Genomic DNA, 20,629 nt, shown 5'->3' on the forward strand with positions numbered 1-20,629 from the left:
CGCATGCGCGGCGGGCGCGGGCCATGAGGGGCATGTCCCGGCCGGCGCTGAGGGCGGCGCGGCGGGTCCGGCTCTGGGCGCTGCCCCTGCGGGACGGGGCCGCTTCTCCTTCTCCTCCCCCTCCCGCCGGTGCCTCGCCCGGCGCGCTCAGCCCCTTCGGCCGGCGGCTGAAGCGGAAGCAGAAGAACTGGGCGGTGCTGCAGGCCGAGCCCGCCAAGTGCGATTACCTGCGGGAGGAGGCGCGGGGCACCTGCGGTGTCGTGTCCCGTTCTGGGCCTGCTCGGTTCGGGAGGGACTTCGCAGGGCTGGAGCGGGCCCGGAGAAGGGCAGCGGAGCTGGTGGAGGATTTAGAGCGCAAGTCCTGTGAGGAGGGAGCTGCAGGTGTTTGCCCTGGAGAAGGGGAGGCTCAGGGGTGACCTTACCACTCCTACAACTACTTGGTAGGAGGTTTTGGTCAGGCGGGACTTGGACTCTTTTCCCAGATAACTAACAACAGGACGAGAGGTTGTAGCCTTAGGCTGCGCCAGGGGAGGTTTAAGTTGGACATTAGGAGGAATTTCTTCACAGAAGGACGGATTGGACACTGCAAGGGGTTGCCCGGGGAGGTGGTGGAGTCACCGTCCCTGGAGGTGTTTAAGCAAAAACTGGACGTGGCGCTCAGTGCCACGGTCTGGCTGACCAGGTGGTGTTCGGTCACAGGCTGGGCTCGATGATCTCAGAGGTCTTTTCCAGCCTTATTAATCCTGCGGCTCTGACCGCAGGCTCTCTCCCCAGGTCGGCGGCAAGATCGCGGACAGGGTGTTTGACATCACCAGGTGAGCCCCACCGAGTCCCGCACATTCCCCGGGCCCGGCACCGCCGGGGAGAACCGCTGGTGGGCAGCGCCTTTCCCGCGGTCCACACGAGGATGTGCCGTGGGCCGTTCCATAAGGCCTGTGGAAATCTGCAGGTGAAAGTTAATGTAGTCTAAAACTTCAAACGTTCTTAAGTCTTGGTTATGTTTCGGGTTGCTAATCTCATCCTTTAGAACGTTTCCTCTCGCTTTGAATGTTGGCTCTGGAAGAGGTTACATAGCTCAGCATTTAACCAAGGTACTGGCTCTTCGTTCTTAAAATGAGTGCATTTATATTCCTCTGTTCTCAAGTAGGGCTTTATTATAACTTAAATCAATCTTGTGGGTCTTGATGAGTTAAATCTTCCCCAATTCACATTATAATCCAAAGCTGTGTGTTGTCCTGGCTGTTCGATATTTATTGGCACTGAAAACTTGACAAATGGTAGTGCAAGGGAAAGCTCTCTGTTACATGAGAGTTAACTTTTAGTTTTGAGTAGGAATATGGATGTTTTTGATCAATCTATTGGACACAGTTCTTAAGTATAATTATGAAAACTTTAAAGCCATGAGCAGCTTCCCCTTCATGAACCCACACTAAGTAAAGGTGCTTCCTGGGCTGTTAATCCCTAGTTTGTATTTAACTAAACTTATCTTTAGAAATACAGAGTGTGTTTTCTGTTACCACTTCTGCCTCAGCTGCTCTCCCTGGGAGAAAGTGCCATGTTGGGTGGGTAAAAATGTTTTCTGCTTTATATAAAGCTTTTAGCAAGAATTGAAAAGACTCTTTTTAACTTAATATGAGAAGGTGTGAGTGTTCCAAAAGATTACTTATGTGCGCTTAGAAAACAACTTAAATATCTGATAGACTTTTAAAATTACGTTTCAGGAAACAGTTGAAAAACTTACCCAAGTCGATGTGGCAGAGAATGCTTTGGTAAGGAGCTTTTTTAATGCCATTGAATGTGCTTCAGTTCTGTAACACAGGAAAGCAGAAGAACTGAGTTCCTGAGGTTGTTTTTCTTCTAATCCAATGATAGAGAAATGCTGTAGAAACTGAAATCCCTGATGAGGAATTCCTTCTTTTCAAAGAAGACACATTTGATCTGGTTGTTAGCAGCTTAAGGTGTGCATTAATCATCTATTTATTTGTTTTGTTTTGTTAAACATGTTAAATAATGTTCTTTTCAGAGGAGCTTTGAGAAAATTAAACAAAAGTATTAATAGTCCATTAAAGAGCAATAAATGGTATATTTGCATAGTTGATATGAGCAAGTGTTAGGAAAAATTGCTGTCCTGGTGCTTCTTCCTGGTTGGTTAGTTTGTTTTCCTTCAAAACACTTGTAGTTTCTCTCCTTCCTGCATTTTCACAAACTGGTCTCCAGGACTGGCACCTTCTGAATTTAACTAAAAAACCTAAGAGGAAAAACAACATATTTCTACCAACTTTTAGTTTTGTTTCATATCACTCTTAGGAAGGCTCTTCAGAACTACTTCAGCTTGAGAAACTTGTTTCTGGCTTTGGCTTTTGAAACTTCCTTAGTTAATGAAACAGGTGGATTCCCCAAATTTTATTAAATGTATTATATTATTATTATTATTATTATTATTATTATGGATGCTTCTGTTATTTCAGTTTGCATTGGGTGAGGAACCTTCCTAAAGCTTTTAAAGAGGTAAGAAACTGTTTATAAATACTCAAAGTCAGCACTTGCCATCACTTGAATTGAGAGCACTCTGCATTTCCAGATCTTTAAATAAGAGGCACAGAAATAGCTGATGTTTCACACAAGTATTTTTTGCAGTATTTCTGCCATTTTGAGGAGCATCAGTTGATGCTGGTACTAATTTACTGCCTCAAATCAATTTGGAATAGATAAGTGAAACAACATGTTTGAATAATGTTTTGAATTCTCAACAGCTGTGATTGAGATAACTTACGATACCTGAGGTAACACAGAGAAAGGCATTTTGAAATGAAGCAAATATTTGTTAAGGACAGAAAACCAAAATTGTTACTGAAAATACAAGTCTTATTTTGGATTACTTCATCCCGTTCCTGGAGGTGTAAACTTTAGTCAAATCAAACCTTTGGAGCAAGACCAAGCAATGGTTTCACGAGTTGGTTTTTTAATTTATTTCAGATTGATCAGTCATTACAGTACTATTCCATCAGCTGTTGGTAGTAATAGGAGTACCCCACTGTTATGGAAATAATAAAAATAAATTGGAATGGCTTTAGTACTTAGAAAAATCCTTGGAAAGAAGTATGTAATTTTCACTGGAGTTTAAGTGTTCTAGAGAGTGTCAAGTATTTTTAGCTTCACAGTAAATACAACTGATAGATTATAATGTCCCACACAGGGGAGGGAACTGGGTTTCTTGGCCGACTTTCCTCATGGATGCTCCTTTCCTGTGTTGGTACCACTGGCTTTAACTAATGGAAACTGCCTTTAACTGCTTGATTTTTGTACTTGTCAATTAAAGGCTTTCTTACTAGCATAAAAGAGATAGCTTGATTAATGCTCAATTTAAAAACCATTGAAAATATTTCTATTTCAAAACTGCTGTAAGCTTTTGCTGTCGTTTCAGCCTGTTTATCTAACAGGGCTCTTCTGGATATCTAAAGCAGGGATCATTGCCAATTCTTAAGGAAAAAAGAAAGCATGACTTTATTGGCCTTTTCACTAGGAAGGGGGCAAGAACTTGGGAGGCAGAAAAACAGCCTGGGGTTGTGATGTTACTGTTCTGGCTGGTTAAAAATAAGTAGGAGGAGACATAATAAAAACTGCATTACTGTATTGACTCTGAGGAGTGGAAAGATCACTGAGGCCTCCTTTTAAACCGAGCCATTAAAAAGCGCTTTTATTGCTCTCATCTGAGAAAGATTCTTCTTACTTTAACTATCTTCATCTACCCTATTTTCAGAAGTAAATTAATTGAGGATATTATTTTATGAGTATACTGCTGGAAGGAGTTTTACCCTCAATTTCCACGGTTTCCTGCCGTTAAGTGTAATTTCTGGGGATTCGCTCTTTCTTAAGGAACTATGAGAGTCTCTTCAGACAGATCATTTGTTTACCAGTATTACGAGGAGCTGGGGCACAGCTTGCCCTGTCCAATACAGTCAAAGATCTTATTAAAACAACTGCTTTTCAGTTGATTAAAAAGTGAGAACTTAAGAACTTAATGACATAAAGCTAATGTCAAAGCCCATAAAGCTCCTCTTTGTGCATTGCAGATTCACCACGTTCTGAAGCCGGATGGCCTGTTCATCGGGGCCGTGTTCGGGGGGGGGACACGCTATACGAGCTGCACTGCTCTCTGCAGCTGGCCGAGCTCGAGAGGGAGGGAGGCTTTTCCCCACACGTGTCCCCCTTCACTGCCGTCGCCGATCTGGGACACCTGCTGGCCAGGGCTGGCTTTAACACCCTCACTGTGGTAATTTGAACAATCGGATTGAACAACCCAGAACATCAGAGCTGCTGCAATGTAAAAATCACTGTTTACCAGTGTATTAGGAACTGCTTCCTTCTTCATGTTGTGCACCTCACTGAATAAGATTCTAAAGTGGCTTGGACTGCTGCTCTTCTTGGCTTCGTGGTGATTCATGGAACCAGCTGAAATGTGTCTTTGGCTCATGGCCCAGTAGAATTAGTATGTTCTTCTTGATGAAGTCTCAGAGAATGTTAGACCTGCTTGAGAAGTGTTTAGACACTTGCTGTTTCTTCTGAAATCAAGAAGAAAATAACGGCATTTCAATTAAAATTTAGTTGTATTTGGGCTGCAAAGCCAAAGTTTTTACAAATGCTAAGATAGTGCGTTTTTCTGAGAAATACACTGAGCAGAAGAGGCAGATGAATAGAATCGTAGAATGGCTTATGTTGAAAGGGACCTTTAAAGATCATTCAGCTCCAACCCCCCTGCCATGGGCAGGGGATAGTCCTTTAGCAGCTCTGAAGGTTGACATAATGCTACTGGTTTAGCTTGATATGCTCTAAAACTGACCTTCTCAATTTTTTTAGGATACTGATGAAATCCAAGTCATCTACCCAGGGCTGTTTGAGGTGATGGAAGACTTGTAAGGCAAGTACATTCTTTTTGGGCACATAAATGTTTTCTTTGTCAGTGGTGCAGATACAGAAGAGTTGCACCGTTGTGTTTCTTAACTCCCATATAATTTCAGTTGGAAGGGATCTTTAAAGGCCATCTAGTGCAACGCCCCTGCAGTGAGCAGGGACATCTTGACCTAGATCAGGTTGCTCAGAGCGTTGTCTAACCTGGCCTTGAATGTTTTCACCTATGGGGCATATACCACCTCTCTGGGAAACCTGTGCCAGTGCCATACCACCCCATCACAAAAACTTTCTTTCCTAAAGCACTATAAATACATAATAAATGATTAACAGTGAAAGCATTACTATTTTCCTGCTCACCAGTGAGTCAGGAGATGATGCCTCTCAGCAGGTCTGTGTTGGGAAGCAGAAGTCAAGGATGTGCTATTTCACGTCCTGCTATGAATTTTCTACTTCCCTTGAATTCCTGTTCTGGGTGAGCCTCTTCAGTGTCAGGCAGAAAAGCCCTGAAAGGGAGACAGCAGCCTGTATCCCACACACTGTCTCTTCCTGGAAGCCTCTCTAAATCTCAGGGCTTTGGAATGATAATAAACAGATCCTCAGTTTGGAGTCTGCTGAGGATTAACAGACAGTTGAGTAATGATTTTGTTAATATTCTATTGCACTCGTCATGGACTGGAAAGCACTTGCTCCTACGCAGTCAGTTGTTACTTACAGAGCAATGCAGGGCATTTCTTCCCTGGATCAGCTGCTGTTTTGCAGTAATTCCCTAATTAAAATGAAACTTATCAGGAACATTATCAGATGCACTAAGTGATGCAAGAGAGCACAATTGTGGTGGGTTTAGTTCTTATTGAAAATCTCTTGGGATAGTAATTTTAAGGCTTATGTGTAAAAATGTAAATACACTGATGTGTCTGAATAAACACTTTGTACTCATTCTTAAAATAAGTTATACTACAAAGCCTGAATGTTTCAAGACTCACACTGAAAAAGGAATTATGTGAAATCGTTCCTAGCAATGCAAATTGTAAATTGCAAAGCATTGGAATTGAAAGTTTTGGATTCTTACAGGTAAGAAACCCACTTAATTCTTTGTGTGGTGTTTCTGTTACAGTGACTTACAGTGTATTCTGTACTTATTCTGGTTTAGTAAGAATCTGTGCATGACACTTCACGCATGGCATATGCTGTATCTTCTTTTCCTTAAAGCTAAACCATATTTTTAGGTATTGCAGACGGGTCCAATGGAGATCACAACACACCAATGTGGTGTTCAGGCAAATCCCAACTTTATTCAAATTACACAACATTTATAACCTGAGATGACCCCGCCCTGGGTATAGCACATCTGACTCCATTGGCTAAGGTAAGAATCATGTACTTTTAAGGTAAAGTCTGAGCCTTCTTCTGGGTGAGGAGCAGAGTCCAGGGGAAGGGTCACTGCCCTGGGCCTGCTGGCCATGCTAGTTTGGATCCAGGGCAGGATCCCATTGGCCTTCTTGGCCACCTGGGCACACTGTTGGCTCCTGTTGAGCTTCCTGTCACTCAGTCGCCCCAGGTCCCTTTCTGCCTGGCTGCTCTCCAGCCACTCTGGGCCCAGCATGGAGCGCTGCAGGGGGTTGGGGTGGCCAAAGGGCAGGACCTGCACTTGGCCTTATTGAACTCCATCCCATTGGAATCAGCCCATCCCTCAAGTCTATCCAGATCCCTCTGCAGAGCCCTCCTGCCTTCCAGCAGGTCGACACTCCCTCCCAACTTGGTGTCATCAGCAACTTTGCTGATGATGGACTCAATGAAGCTCATTTGGAAGCACAGGGCTGAGGGTGGGTAGTAATGGCATGGGCGGGAATCACAGGGCACCTCCTGCATGGCACCTTGAATGAAACCACTGAGAGCCAGAGGAGGGTGGTGGGGAGGGAAGGGAAGGATCAACTGCAGGTAATTACGAGAACAGGAATAAAGAGGAGCTGCTCAAACACTGAGGATTCTTCCAAACTCTCTTCCCCCAAACCCGACTCTCTGCAGGAACACAGAATAACAGAGAATTTCTGCAGCCAAGAGAGTTACAGGAATAAAATTTGCACATTTGGCCCCTACTGGTGGGCTTTGGGAGTTGTGCTGTGGTGGCACAGAGACATGGCCACCACCACACACCTCAGTGCTCCACCTGGCACGATGTTCCCAAGTCAAAGAGCTGCTCCATCTCCATCACTGTGACACCATCCCAACCCTTCAGCCAATGGCATTTCAGGAGGCAGCTCTGTCCGCCCTGACTGGCATGGTGACGTCACCCCCACGCTGGCATTCCACGTGGAACTGTGTCCATCCAGCTCCACCTCCACTGCTGTGACTGATTGGCCCAGGGCACCGCATGTCACAGTGGCCGCGGGTGCCAACTGCAGTGTCACCCCTGGTGCCACCCCAGCGCATTCTGGCACCCCTTGGGGACACACAGCACAGCCTCCTGCCACCCCAGCGCAGCGAGGAGCCTCGAGAGGGAGCAGGACTGAGCCCAGCCTGGCACAGCAGCCCAGCCTGGCACAGCAACCATGGCACACCAGGGCAGCCGGCGCCAGGGCAAAACCCTCAGCACCCAGCTGCTATTCCACATCTCCATCCTGAGGGCAGGGCCCAGCAGGCGCCCCATGGCCGTGGCATGGTTCATGAGGAGGGGCAAGGCGCGCTTCGCCCCCCAGCGTGGCACCAAGAGAGTGTGCTTCACCGACCAGAGCCACCCGCTGCCCGCCTTCTTCCTCTTCATGGCGCAGCACCGCAAGGAGCTCCGGTCCGCCCACCCCAACTGGACCGTGGTGCAGATGGCCAAGAAGCTGGGCAAGATGTGGCACGAGTTGCCCAGAAGAATCAAGGAGCGGTACATGGAGCAGGCGGAGTGGCTGAAGGGCCGGCGTGGGGCATACTGGAGCAGCGTGCAGCACACGTCAGCATGCCCGCTCAACAAGAAGAACCTGGTGGTCCCATGCTCTACCGACTGAGCTATCCGGGCTTCAGAAACTTCTCCAGCTGGACCGTGGTGCAGATGGCCAAGAGGCTGGGCAAGATGTGGCACATGCTGCCCAGAAGAATCAGGGAGCAGTACATGGAGCAGGCGGAGTGGCTGAAGGGCCAGCGCGGGGCATACCGGGGCAGCGTGCGACACACGTCAGTGTGCCCGCTCAACAAGAAGAACCTGGTGGTCTGCTTCACCACCAAGGCCGCCGGTCTGCGCAACTTCCTCATGTCCTATCTGTAACTGCAGCTCCTCCAGAAGCTTCCACGTCCCCAGTTCTTCCTGTTGTGCCTCTCCAAACCCTGTGTGACCTCTGAAGTTCCTCCAGAAGCTTCTACATCCCCAGTTCCTCCTGTTGAGCATCTCCAAACATTGTGTGACAAAAATGCAGTTTATAATAATAATGTTGTGTAGTGTTGTTACATCTCTGTTAAAGTTTCTTTTGGTGTACCAATGACAATGCCTGCAAGAATGTTTTTTCATTTCTTAAGAAAATTAAGTTGTTAAGATAATAAAATAACATTTTTAATTTGTTAAGCAAATAAGGATTTTAAGTAAAATTAAATAGTGTTTTTAATTTATTAAAAAGTTAAAATGTTAAGAAAAATAAAGTATTAAGTTATCTAAGTAATGTTTATTTAGTCCAAGTTTAAGGCATTAGAATTAAGTTGCATTTATAGCTTATTGTTAACTAGTACCCTTCCTATATTAAGTTAAGCTTGCTACATTACATAACAGCAGCATTTAAGTTACTAGCTCTAAAAAAAAAGGGGGGGAGGAAAAATAAGTAAATGATTAAATAAATCTTAATAAAAAAATTTTTTAAGTCACATAAGTTGTCATCTGCAAAAGCAATGGAACTGTAAATGCTGTTTGTGGTTCTGCTGTTATGAATGAAGTTAGCTTTAATCTACTGCCAATTCAAGATATTTAGTTTACCTTTGCCAATGTAACCAGACAGCAAGAGCTTTGTGTTAACTGATCTCAAGTAAGAAACCCTTTTAAAACATGTTTAAGGAGCGTTTTAATAGCTAATCAGTCCCTTATAGCATTAATAATGCCAGTATTTTATCTGTTTTAGCAACTGGTGTGAATAATGTTTCTCTTTCAAATTCTTAGTTCAGTTCCTTAAAATGAATAAGCTAGCTTCGCAATTTAGTTCAGCAAGTCTTACTAGTATTATTGCTGTGTGTGTTAATATTATGCTATTAAGATGTTTATTTAAGTGTATTAGATAAGCCATTCTGTAAGCAGTAACCAGACATAGGCAGTTCATAGAAAAACAGGAGGGCATTGTGTGACCACTGAAGTTCCTCCAGAAGCTTCGACGTCCCCAGTTTCCCCTGTTGTGCATCTCCAAACCCTCTGTGGGTGCTGCAGTTGCTCCAGAAGTTTCAATAAAAGTTTCCCCATTGAGCATCTGCAAACGTTGGGTCACTGTGGTTTCTTAGGTGGGGCAATAATTCAGGTTTGATGTTGGGTGCAGGCTGGGCTTGGGTTTCTCCTTCACACTCACAATGAGTCTTCTCTGCCTCCTCTCCAAAGCACGAGTTAAAATGTGCTCCTTCTGCAAGGGAGGAATTCTGGCGCTCCAGCAGCAGATCCTGGAGCTGGAGAGGTGACAGGGAAGGCAGATGTGTCTTGGGGGGACAGGAGGAGCTCCAGCTCTGCCAGGGCTCTTTAGCTGTGACCTGCTTGGCCTCATGTGCCATTGAGGAGACAGGGAAGGTGGGACAGACCTGCCCCTGCTGCTGCCCTGCACCAGAGAGCAGCTCCAGCTCCAAATCCTCTGGTCTGCTCCAACCAGGAGGGTGCAGGAAAGCCTTGGGAAGGTGCCCATCCAAGACACCACAGGTACCTGCACCTGCTGGAGGACCCAGACTTCATACCAGAGAGGTTTCTCCTCTTGCCCACGGCCTTTCCACAGGGCCCTTTCGCACCCAGTCACACATCCCAGTTTTTCCCTATAAATCCTGCAAAAGTGGAGAAAACAGCACAGTCAGGTGAGCTGGCTTTTACAGTTTTTCATTTGCAAACTATTTAATTAAACTCATTAAAACCAGGTACCAATCAAACACTCTCTCAATCTTATGAGATTAAATGTTGAGCAGCATGAGGTTCCACCGATGTCTATAATATAAAATATTCAGTTTTATTAAGCGTACAATTTATATATGACTCTGTTTCAGGATGCACCTTGATGCACACAGGGAAGGTGACTGCAGACTGTGCTCTAAGTCCATCATACACTCCCCTGGTGCACATTTCTTCAAAGGGATCTGCCTTCTATTTTAAAAGCAACCAGATTTTCTAAATGCAAGGCAGTCCAGCAGGATGTCCTGGACAAATATGGCCCCAGTCAGGCTGCCAAAAACCTGGAAATTCAGGAAAAATATAAAAGCAAAACCTGTAACAAAAGCTGGGGGGGAAAAAAAAAGTGACAGAAGACATGCCTGGAGAATTGTAGGACTGAGGAGCTCAGCCTGGTAAGCCAGAACTGCTGCTCAGAGCACTCAGGAAACCTCAGTCTTGGAATTCTTGGCCTAAATTAAGGTCCCTGTGGATTCACAGATCAGAATTTTGACAGTGAGCACCAAAGGGAGTTTACTGCATCAATTTGTAGAGCAGAAATGCTGTGCTAAGCTCACATTCATTCCACTGATTATTCCAATGAGCTGCACTATAACAATTTTGAATTTGCTTATGAACAAGCAAACCTCCTCAAGTTTCATCATAATGCATTTATCAAAGGCACTGAAAATGTACCAGGGCCAGTTGTAAAACATCACTGGAAAAACCTAAAAAATTAAGGTGTCCACAGGAGACTTCCACATACAAGCTTCTGGAAACAGGAGTAATTGGGATTTTCCCTGAGAATTAAACATGTTTTATCTCTCTGTGGTATTCTCTGGAAGCTCAAACAGTTCCACAGGTCCTTTTTGTTCTTCCTCTTTCAATCTCTCTTTTCCAAACTCTGAAGGATAAATATACAAATACAACAACCCAAAACTAGACTTTTAACTGTAGTGCTGTAATGTACACCAACTAGGAAAAAAATATCTCACCAGGCTTGTAGACTTTGTTTTTTATTTAAAATCAGTTAAGGAATTAATACCATAAGCTTTAACACCATCCTAATTTTAATGTATGGAAGAGACAGTAGAATAACCAAACTGCCCGCTAAAATTATTTTGAGACAGATGAAGAACAGGAACCCTGACTTTGTTCATTCCACTCTGGCCCTTTTCAGAAAGGGGTATCTTGACCAATGTTTCTCAGAAAGCTGGAGGCAGACACTAATTATGGAAAAGTGTAACTTAATTGACCAGAAAATAACCAGATTATTAGTAACTTTAAAGTGGTGAAAAACAGTAAGTGTTGTGCAGTGGTAAGAGGGGTTGGAATACATTTAGAAATAGCCAGATTTAAGGTGGGGTTACCTACCATAAGGACCACTGAAAATTAAACTAAAAAAGGAAATGTAATCTCCCCCTCCTAGACTTGGAGAACTTCACTATTAGTCTCAGAAAAATAGCACTTAGAACCAAACTTATAAACATGAGAATGCTTTGGCCTTGAACTCTACCAAATACATACCCATTACTGAAAAGCTGCACATTTGATTCTAACACAGCAACTTAAATTGCAACACAGTTTCTCATTTAACACGTTCATCTCTCTTTTGGTTCTCCACAGAACTGTCTGGCGTTGTTCTTCTTTTGGATCTTTCTTTTTTTTTTTTAAACAGTAAAAGTCTTTTTGAAACCATGTCTTACCTTAACAGAAAATACTGTTCCTCCTTTGGGTGTGAAGGAACTAAATAGAGCCAGCATATCTTTTGCCTTCAGCCTATCCCAGTCCATATTACAAACTGCCAATCTACTTGCAATCTGAGAAAAAAAAAGGACATAGGTTTAGTTCCTGACTTTTATGGGGAATACACAATTCTGTGGCAGAACTCTGTGGTAAAAATCAAAGTCAGCAATAAACTTTACTGAAAAAAATAAAAAAAGTATTTTCCTCAAGACCTTTTATCACTTAAACTAGCAAAGATCAGAAGCAGCAACTACTAGAGCAGATGAAAAAGACATAAATAGTGAAGCACCACAAAAGAGACTGCACCAATCACAACTTAGGACTCCAGTGACAATGACAGCACTTAGGATTTTGTTATCATCTTATATTGTTAGTCACAACAGCAACCAGCAGCAAGGTATTGTGACAGCACTGGAGCACTGTCATTATTTATACACTAATTGTAAAGTCGTTCTTCACTGTCTAATAAAGTCATAATTTCTTACAGTGTGAGTTAAATAACTAGACTTTTAAAAAAGTGAAAAAAATCAGCAGTGAACAAAAGCAGTATTATTTATATTCTGGAATTTATGAAAAGCTCGATTTTGTTTGTTTTTTCCACTTGCAGACAGCTTATCTACAGGTAAGTGTGCTCAGAGGGAAAGGGAGACACCAGTGAAACCTTTCATCATCACTTGCATTCCGTAAGTAAAAGGCTGAAAAACCGTTACAAAAAATACTTCCCCAAACTGTTTCACTGACAAAGGGCTATGATGAACTCATAACATTTCTGAGTTTGTTATGTAGCAACTTCCCATGTGCAAAGTGCTGCCACCTCCTCTCCACGAGGGGCATCCTTGACCAGCTCAGGCCAGGAATGTTCGATCTCTGGCTCCTGCGAAAACAGGTCGTTTAAATCCTCATCATCCTCTGAGCTAGTCTCAATGTTCCCTATGCCTCTGGCTAGATCAGGCCCACTATCACCGTCTTCATCATCTTCTGAATCACTGTCTTCTTCACCTGTTTCTCCATCATCTTCTGGCTCCTCTTCCTCGCCTGTTTCCTCATCTTCTTCTGCTCCTCTTCTCCCGATTCTGCACCCTCACTTGCAGAAGTTTCTTCCTCTAATTGGCTTTTACTTTTTACACTTTGATCACAGGTGCCTGTGCACAGAGAAATAAACATTAGATACCTGTATTTATGGTGGAATTGCACATGATCCTTTACAAGAAGGAAAACTTCAGCTTTTCTTCATTCATATTTACAAGACCCCTGAAAGGTGCAATGATGCAAGAACAAATAACACCAGGGAAGTGCAAATAACATAAAACATCAGTATTGCTTCTTCATCTTGTCTAGTCTGGTCTAATCTAATTCAAATGCTCTTTAGACCCAGAATGGTATTAGCAATCCTAACCTAATGAAATATTCTCATATTCTAATTATATGTATAAAATTAACATGCAAAAAACAGATTTCAGTCATGTAGGCTGCAAACATGTATAAGCAACATAAAGGGAGTTTTTCTTCAAGTCATCTCTTCTCTCTAATCCCCTCTCTAACATTAATGGCTCGATCCTGGCACCTTTACACTTTCAGTCAACACACTGATGTGCTGAAGCCTTCATGGTATCAGGACACACATTTGCTGTTTGGTTTGATACATACAATAGTTTATATGCTATTAAATACCTTACTTTTCCAACCAACAATTTCACCTCCAGCAATTAAAAGGACAGGGATGTTCACAATCTCACTGAAAAATGAGCAATGACTCTATACAGAGCTGACCAACTCCAATCCTTCAGCAACACTGAACCTGAGTCAGGCAGCTTTTTTGTAACTGATCTTGCAGATGATCTTCTATGGAGAGCACCAACATCCAGGTAAATACAGATGAATACCATCTGTTATTTGAACAACTAACCCGAGTCTTTTATTTTCCCTCCTAGGGAAAGGTCCCTCCTGGGAGCTTTAGTTGATTCAATACCACTTGGTTGTGAAGACTTCTGCTTGTTTTGATTTGAAGTCAACCTTCCTCCTGATGCATCTCCTTGCTTGTTTCCCCCTTCGGCTAAAAGGCCCTTGTTTCCCTGACAGGGATCAACTTCCACTGCAGTTTTCTTTGAGTTCTCTTTCAAGCTCAATTTAGATTTGCTTTTTTTTTCCTTCCTTTTTAAGGTCACTTACTTCTGTCTCCGCTTCACATGTTTGCTCCACTCCTTTTTTGTTTATTTTCTTCTCCTCCCCTGGGACATCACCAGCAGGTACCTCTGCAGAATCTGCTTCTCCTTTACCTTTTTCTTTCTTTTTTTTTTCTGCTTTTCAGCGTGTTCTTCGCTTTCTGAAAGATCAGAGTCAGATTCTGACAGGGCATGAAACTTCTTGAGGTTCTCCGTGGTGGAAAAGTTAACAGGGCAGCCTCTTTTATCCACAGTGCATCTCATCTTAAACTTCTTGTTATGGAACATGGCTCGGAATCGCTCGTCAGTCTGGACTTCCGCTCTTTCTCAGGCATCTCCCAAAACCTGGGATCCCTCGCGACGCGGCTGAACTGCCCATCGCTCAGGATTTCCTCCTGGGATGACATTTTTGAGCTTGTTGAAGACTTGGCCATCTAGAACACGGGAAAAAATCCAAGTATTTCTGATTAAGAAAACCTTAATTAACATAGATTTAGATAAGTAACTGAAAAAAAACCCTAAAGGATTAAGCAAAGTTGGATTTTTAACCTATACCTAAAAAGTTCTTTCCAAAGGCACAAATGGCAATTTCATGCCATCACAGACCACCAAGTTGCAAGGGCCCTCAAGGATCATTTGGTCCAACCTTTCTTGGCAAAAGCTCAGCCTAGACAAGATGTTCCAGCACCCTGCCCAGCCAAATCTCACAAGGGTCCATTGCTGGGGAATCCACCACTCCCCTGAGGAGATTATTCCAATGGCTGGTTGCCCTCATTGAGGAAAATTTTTTGGCTTGTATGTAATCAGAATCTCCCCAGGAGTAACTTGTACTCATTGCCCCATGTCTTTTGCATGTGGCTCCCTATAAAAAAGGAGTCTCCACCTTCTTTAAATCTAAATACTGGAACACTGGGATAAGGTCTCCCCTGAACCTTTTTTTCTCCAGGCTGAACAAACCCAGCTCTCTCAGCCTTTCCTCGCACAGCAACCTCTGCTGTGGGGAAGGGCTGAGGGAACCTGGGATTGTTCAGCCTGGAGAAGAGAAAGCTTCGGGTTACCCAATTGTGGCCTTCCAGTGCCTGAAAGGAGCCCACAAGAAAGATGGAGAGGGACTATTTACAAGGGCCTGGAGTGACAGGACAAAGGGGAAGGGATTCAAACGGACAAAGAGGAGGTTTGGATTAGATATTAGGAAGAAATTCTTCCGTGACAGTGGTGAAGCCCTGGCATAGGCTGCCCAGAGAAGCTGTGGCTGTCTCATCCCTGGAAGTGTTCAAGGCCATGCTGGATGGGGCTGTGAGCAGTCTGGGCTAGTGAGAGGTGTCCCTGCCCATGGCAGGGGGTTGGAACTGGATGGACTGGGTCCAGAGAAGAGCAACGAGGCTGGAGAAGGGACTGGAGCACAAGTGCTGTGGGGAGAGGCTGAGGGAGCTGGGGGTGTTTAGCCTGGAGAAGAGGAGGCTCAGAGGTGACCTCAGCACTGTCTAGAACTGCCTGAAGGGAAGTTCTGGCCAGGTGGGGGTTGGTCTCTTCTCCCAGGCACTCAGCAACAGGACAAGGGGGCACAATGGGCTCAAGCTCTGCCAGGGGAAATTGGAGATGGAGATCAGAAAACAATTCTTTCCAGAGAGAGTGCTCAGGCATTGGAATGGGCTGCCCAGAGAGGGGGTGGATTCCCCATCCCTGGAGGTTTTTAAACTGAGATTGGCCGTGGCACTGAGTGCCATGATCTGGTAAATGGACTGGAGTTGGACCGAGGGTTGGACTTGATGATCTCGGAGGTCTTTCCCAACCCAATGGATTCTATTCTACGATTTTTAAAATCCCTTCCAACCCAAACCATTCTGCGATTCGGCGACAGCGGACACACCACAAAGAGCCCCAAACAGAACCCTCCGTGCCTTCCCACCAGCCCCACGCACAAACCTTTGCCGAGCTCGGCCCAGCGGCAGCACCGGGTGCGCCGACCCCGCTGCAGCTCCCGCTCCCTCCCCGACCCCAGCGGCAGACATAGCCCCGGCAGGAGCCCCAGAGGAGCCTCGCTCGCACCCACCGTGCCGTGCTAAGCCGAACCGAACCGAGACGCTCCGCTCCCACCACGCCGCCGCCGCCGCCGCTCCCGCCTCTTCCGGCGGCGCTACGGGAGCCCGGCGGGCCCCGGTTCGTGCCGTCAGTGCGCATGCGCGGCGGGCGCGGGCCATGAGGGGCATGTCCCGGCCGGCGCTGAGGGCGGCGCGGCGGGTCCGGCTCTGGGCCCCTCAGTTCAAAAAGGATGTTGAGGGGCTGGAACGGGTCCAGAAAAGAGCTACAGGGCTGGTGAAGGGACTGGAGCACAAGTGCTGTGGGGAGAGGCTGAGAGAGCTGGGGGTGTTTAGCCTGGAGAAGAGGAGGCTCAGAGGTGACCTCAGCACTGTCTACCTGAAGGGAAGTTCTGGCCAGGTGGGGGTTGGTCTCTTCTCCCAGGCACTCAGCAATAGGACAAGGGGGCACGGGCTCAAGCTCTGCCAGGGGAAATTGAAAGTGGAGATCAGAAAAAAATTCTTTCCAGAGAGAGTGCTCAGGCATTGGAATGGGCTCTCCAGAGAGGTGGTGGATTCCCCATCCCTGGAGATTTTTAAACACAGATTGGCCGTGGCACTGAGCGCCATGATCTGGTAAATGGACTGGAGTTGGACCAAAGGTTGGACTTGATGATCTTGGAGGTCTTTTCCAACCCAATCGATTCTATGATTCCATGATTCTATGATCCACAGGTGTCTGTGGAGCTGCAAAGGTGAAGATTGGCTTTTGCTCTAAATGTGACATTGGGAGTGCACTTTATTTATTTGTTTGTTTGCTTGTTTGTGTCTTGGGTTGAGCTGGCAAAACACCAAGTGTCCAAGACCGAGGGAAAGGGTTCCTCCTCTCCACAACCAGCTAGGGGAAAAAGGAGAGGGAGAGGAAAAAAAACCTCTCTAAACCAGGTTTATGCTGAAACTAACTACATGTATTTATACAGAAAAGAGAAAATTAAGAGGAAATTACAATATAACACACACTTACACAAGTTATGTATAACAAGAAATAACTTCCCACTTTCCGGGAAACACAAATTCTACCATTTTAACTACAAATCACTTTAGAGGAGTCAATTTCCCAGAGACAGACTTAAGCAGAGAGAAAAGCTAAGAACAAACATTTTACTTCCCTAAGATAATATGATGGTAAGCCAGTGCTCTGGGCTTGGGCCTCCCCATCCCTCCTGGGACGGCAGAGTGTCTTGCTGGGTCCACAGCTGTGAAGCAACTGCAAAAAACCACTCCCACACCCTGGATTTTACCCCTTTTGAGATGATGTCATAATATGGTATGGAATACAATATTATTGGCTAGAAGTCAGCTGTTAGCTAGCCCAGCTCAGCTCAAGTCAGCTGACGATCCCAGGTCTGGTCTGAACTTTAAAGCCTAAATTTAGGCCTACTTTGCTAACCCATAACAGTTTGTTTATTTATTTATTTGAAGACAGCTTCGTATCATCCTCATAAAACAGAAGTGAGACGTTATTTCTTAGAAAGGGACTTGCTGGGAAGAGAAATTCAAAGGGAGGGTCTTCCTTTGAAGTATCAAAAGCAGATTTCCAATTTACACTGCATAAAGCTGCAGATTTGTTTCAGCTTGGTCAGACTCAGTTTAAAACCAGATTTACTGAGGAAAGCTGCAGCTGTTCTATGGTTAAGGGGTTTGCATCATAGAATCACATTCTGAGTTGGAAGGGACCCCCAAGGATCATCGACGGCCAGGGGGCAGGCTGGCTGGCATCAGGGGATGGCAGGCTAAGCTAAGTGATGGCAGGCTGGCTAGCTTTAGGTGATAGCAGACTGGCTAGCTTAGTTGATTGTAGGCTGGCTAAGCTAAGCTAGGTGATGGCAGGCTGGCTAGCTTAGTTGATTGTAGGCTGGCTAAGCTAAGCTGGGTGGTGGCAGGCTAGGCTAAGATAGGTGATGGCAACTAGTTGATAAATCTGTGTTATTGTAGAGCAGGACAGAACAAAATGGTGTCTGAAGGACAGGAACTGATGGAATTTGCAGCAATTCCAGCCCAGAACAGCTGTGTGACCTGACTTGCTGTGTGACTTGGGGCTTCTGCCTCCTTCTAGCCTCACAAAACTGTTTGGTTCTGAGTGAGCTGCATTTTTGGGCCTGTGGGAAAAAGAGTTTGCAAGTCCCCCATGCAGTGAAGCCACGTGTACCAAGGGAAGCTTTGATATGGTGTGTTTTTGAGAACTCCAGCTGCCTTTTGGTGAAATGGCTGGTGGAGCTCCGAGTGTTGAAGTGTCTCATCTCCGAACACCTTGATGTAGCCAGCAGTGTCAGTGCTGTCACCCGTTGCTGTCTGTGTGATCTCTGCTGGTATGTCTGGACCCCTGGAAACCAACCTCTGCCACAAGATGATTTTCTGTGTCTTTTGTGGGTGTACATCCCCAGCCCCAACAACAGTAGCTGAGGTTGCTGTTTCCTCCCTTTTTCCTATTTGCTTTTGCAGGCCACATGTATGTCAGGTCGGTCTGGGAGGTTCATTCTCTAAAGTGAGCCTGTCCTGTCGTGTCAGAAGCATTGCATCTATTTCTTAACCAGTTCCATTCTAAAACTTGATCCGGAGAAGTGTATGTAAGAAATCAGATGTGGGAGTCAGAATTCACCTGACACCCAGTGTGTGTCTCATGGCTAGAAGATCTTGGCAGTCAGGTCTTGACTTTTTTCCACAGGTGTGTGTTTCCTGTGTCTAACCCTCCCCTCTACTCTGATACTCATTAAATATTACTTGTGTATTGAAGGTGATAAAAGGCCGTGTGGGTCGTTGGTGTTGACAAAAGCCTTAGGAAGCTGTGCAATGCTTGGGAACTCCTTTTTGTGTCCCAGAGCAAGTCTCTCAGGGACTGTGTGAATGCCCAAGGTTGATCTTTTGGAAGGAGCTTGGTGTGATGGGGCAGAGAACGAGACTACAGCCACCCTGATGTGTGTGAGGACCCAGTAAGCTTGTCCAGGGCCATGCTGTGCTCAGGCCATGCCCCCAGAGCCTCAGCATCCCAGCATTGCAGGTGCAGTGCCTTGGGAGCTCTGTGAAGGGAAGAGGATGAGAAACTATTAGAGAAATATCGTGTCCTGTGGGGACTGTTGTGTATTTGAAGTTTTCTATTTGTTGTGTCCTGTATTTTAATTATTGTCTTACTGCTTCAGCTCTGCATGTAGCATCGCTGCCATACCATAGCCGAGTACAGGATGAGGGAGGTGGAGTAATTAATGTGTCCTCTCTGGAGTCTCCAGTTAGAGGTGTTCAGAGTGTGTTGCTTGTGTTGGAAGTGAGGGCTGATTTGCACATGATGCAGCCATAACATGGTTTTGGTGATCCTTCAGACTGTGTGCAGTGTTCTCGCTTGGAAAAGTGGTGAGAGTACTGGCAATTAGAGGCAGTGGCAGATGAGTTCAGTGAAAAGCATGATTGAAGGGTGGTAAGTAGTGCATCTTGGCATCTTGGGCAATGGCACTTCGATGTGTCTGTGCCAGGGGCAGCGCAGGAGAGCGACCAGCACCTGAACAGATGGGGCAGCGTGTGGGGCGGGCAGGGAAGGGCTTTCTCCTTTCAATGTCATCCTCCCATTCCTTCCAAAGTCCCATCCCAGTCCCTCTCAGTGCCCCTGGTCCCATCCCATTCCCTCCTCAACCCCATCTCAGTGCCCCCAGTTCCTCCCCAGTGCCCCCATTCCCATCCCAGTCCCTCCCCAGTGCATCCCAGTGAGCATAGAAAGAAGGGAGAGGTCAAGGCCCCCTTTTCACAATGTTAAGGTTTAAATTGAGGGGGTCTCCCTGTTTTCCCACACTTTAAATGGCTCAAATGGAGAGAAAGGTCTGTGTGTGCCATTTGGCACTTAGAGGGGATGTGGGTGATGGGGGTTGAGAGAGAGATGAGGATTCTTAGGGATGACTTGGACCCCTGGAAGTGACTGGCGGTTCTTTCCCCCCGGAAAGGAAACCTGTAACCTCGGGGTCTCAGGTGCACATGATGGGCCTGCCAGGGCACTCCATGGGTAGTAAAAACTTTCCCAGCACTCCCAGGATCGCTAGGTCACTCCGCAGTATTCCCAGCTCTGTCCCAGTGCTCCCAGTTCCCTCCCACTGCTCCCCATAGCACTCCTTGGCTCCAAAAGTGAACACGGATGAAGATTCCTCCCAGACAGAAGGTGCCAGGACAGAAAGGTCTTGCTGCCTTTGGAGTGCCATGGAAGGGCCATCATCTGCAGCTGAGGGCCCAGGGCTTTGGGCTTTCCTTCCTGGGGGCAAGGGCTTTTGTTCATTTTCAGAAGCTCATCTCCAAAACTGCCAGTCCTCTTCCCAGAATTGAACAAGGATGAAGATTCCTCAAAGACAGAAGGTGCCAAGACAGGAAGGTCTTACTGCCCTGGGACAAGTGTCCCTATAGATCCCTGGGGGTCTCTGGGGGTTCCCTATTGATCTCTGGGGGTTCATTGGAGTGCTGGGAGTCTCTGTGGGTCTCTGTGGGTCCAAGGGTGTCCCGTGAGGGTCCCTGGGCGTGTTGGGAGTCTGGGGGGTAACTTGGGTGTCCCTGGAAGTGCTGGGGGTCCCCAAGGATCTCCGAGGGCGGGGGGGGGAACCCATAGGGGTCCCTGAGAGTCCCCTCTTTTTTTGGGGCTCCTTGGGTGCTCTCTGGGGATTCCTGTAGTTCCCTGGGGGCCTCTA

General features: G+C 45.9%; 1 protein-coding gene and 1 pseudogene across 1 annotated transcript; one reads left to right on the top strand and one right to left on the bottom strand.

Annotated features, from left to right (window-relative positions):
* The first annotated feature begins 32 nt into the window (after window positions 1-32).
* LOC139669548 (arginine-hydroxylase NDUFAF5, mitochondrial-like) lies at window positions 33-9,345 on the top strand. Its single transcript, XM_071550048.1, is given in 11 exon segments — window positions 33-412; window positions 762-815; window positions 1,028-1,091; window positions 1,722-1,769; window positions 1,873-1,958; window positions 2,469-2,508; window positions 4,074-4,121; window positions 4,124-4,273; window positions 4,858-4,918; window positions 6,138-6,277; window positions 6,937-9,345. Coding segments are annotated over 9 exon segments (930 nt in total). The 3' UTR covers window position 4,918; window positions 6,138-6,277; window positions 6,937-9,345.
* LOC139669980 (ESF1 homolog) lies at window positions 6,050-16,030 on the bottom strand (annotated as a pseudogene).
* Between the last annotated feature and the right edge of the window lie 4,599 nt (window positions 16,031-20,629).

This window comes from Pithys albifrons, chromosome 3 (genome assembly GCF_047495875.1).
Source record: "Pithys albifrons albifrons isolate INPA30051 chromosome 3, PitAlb_v1, whole genome shotgun sequence".
Taxonomy (NCBI): Eukaryota; Metazoa; Chordata; class Aves; order Passeriformes; family Thamnophilidae; genus Pithys; species Pithys albifrons.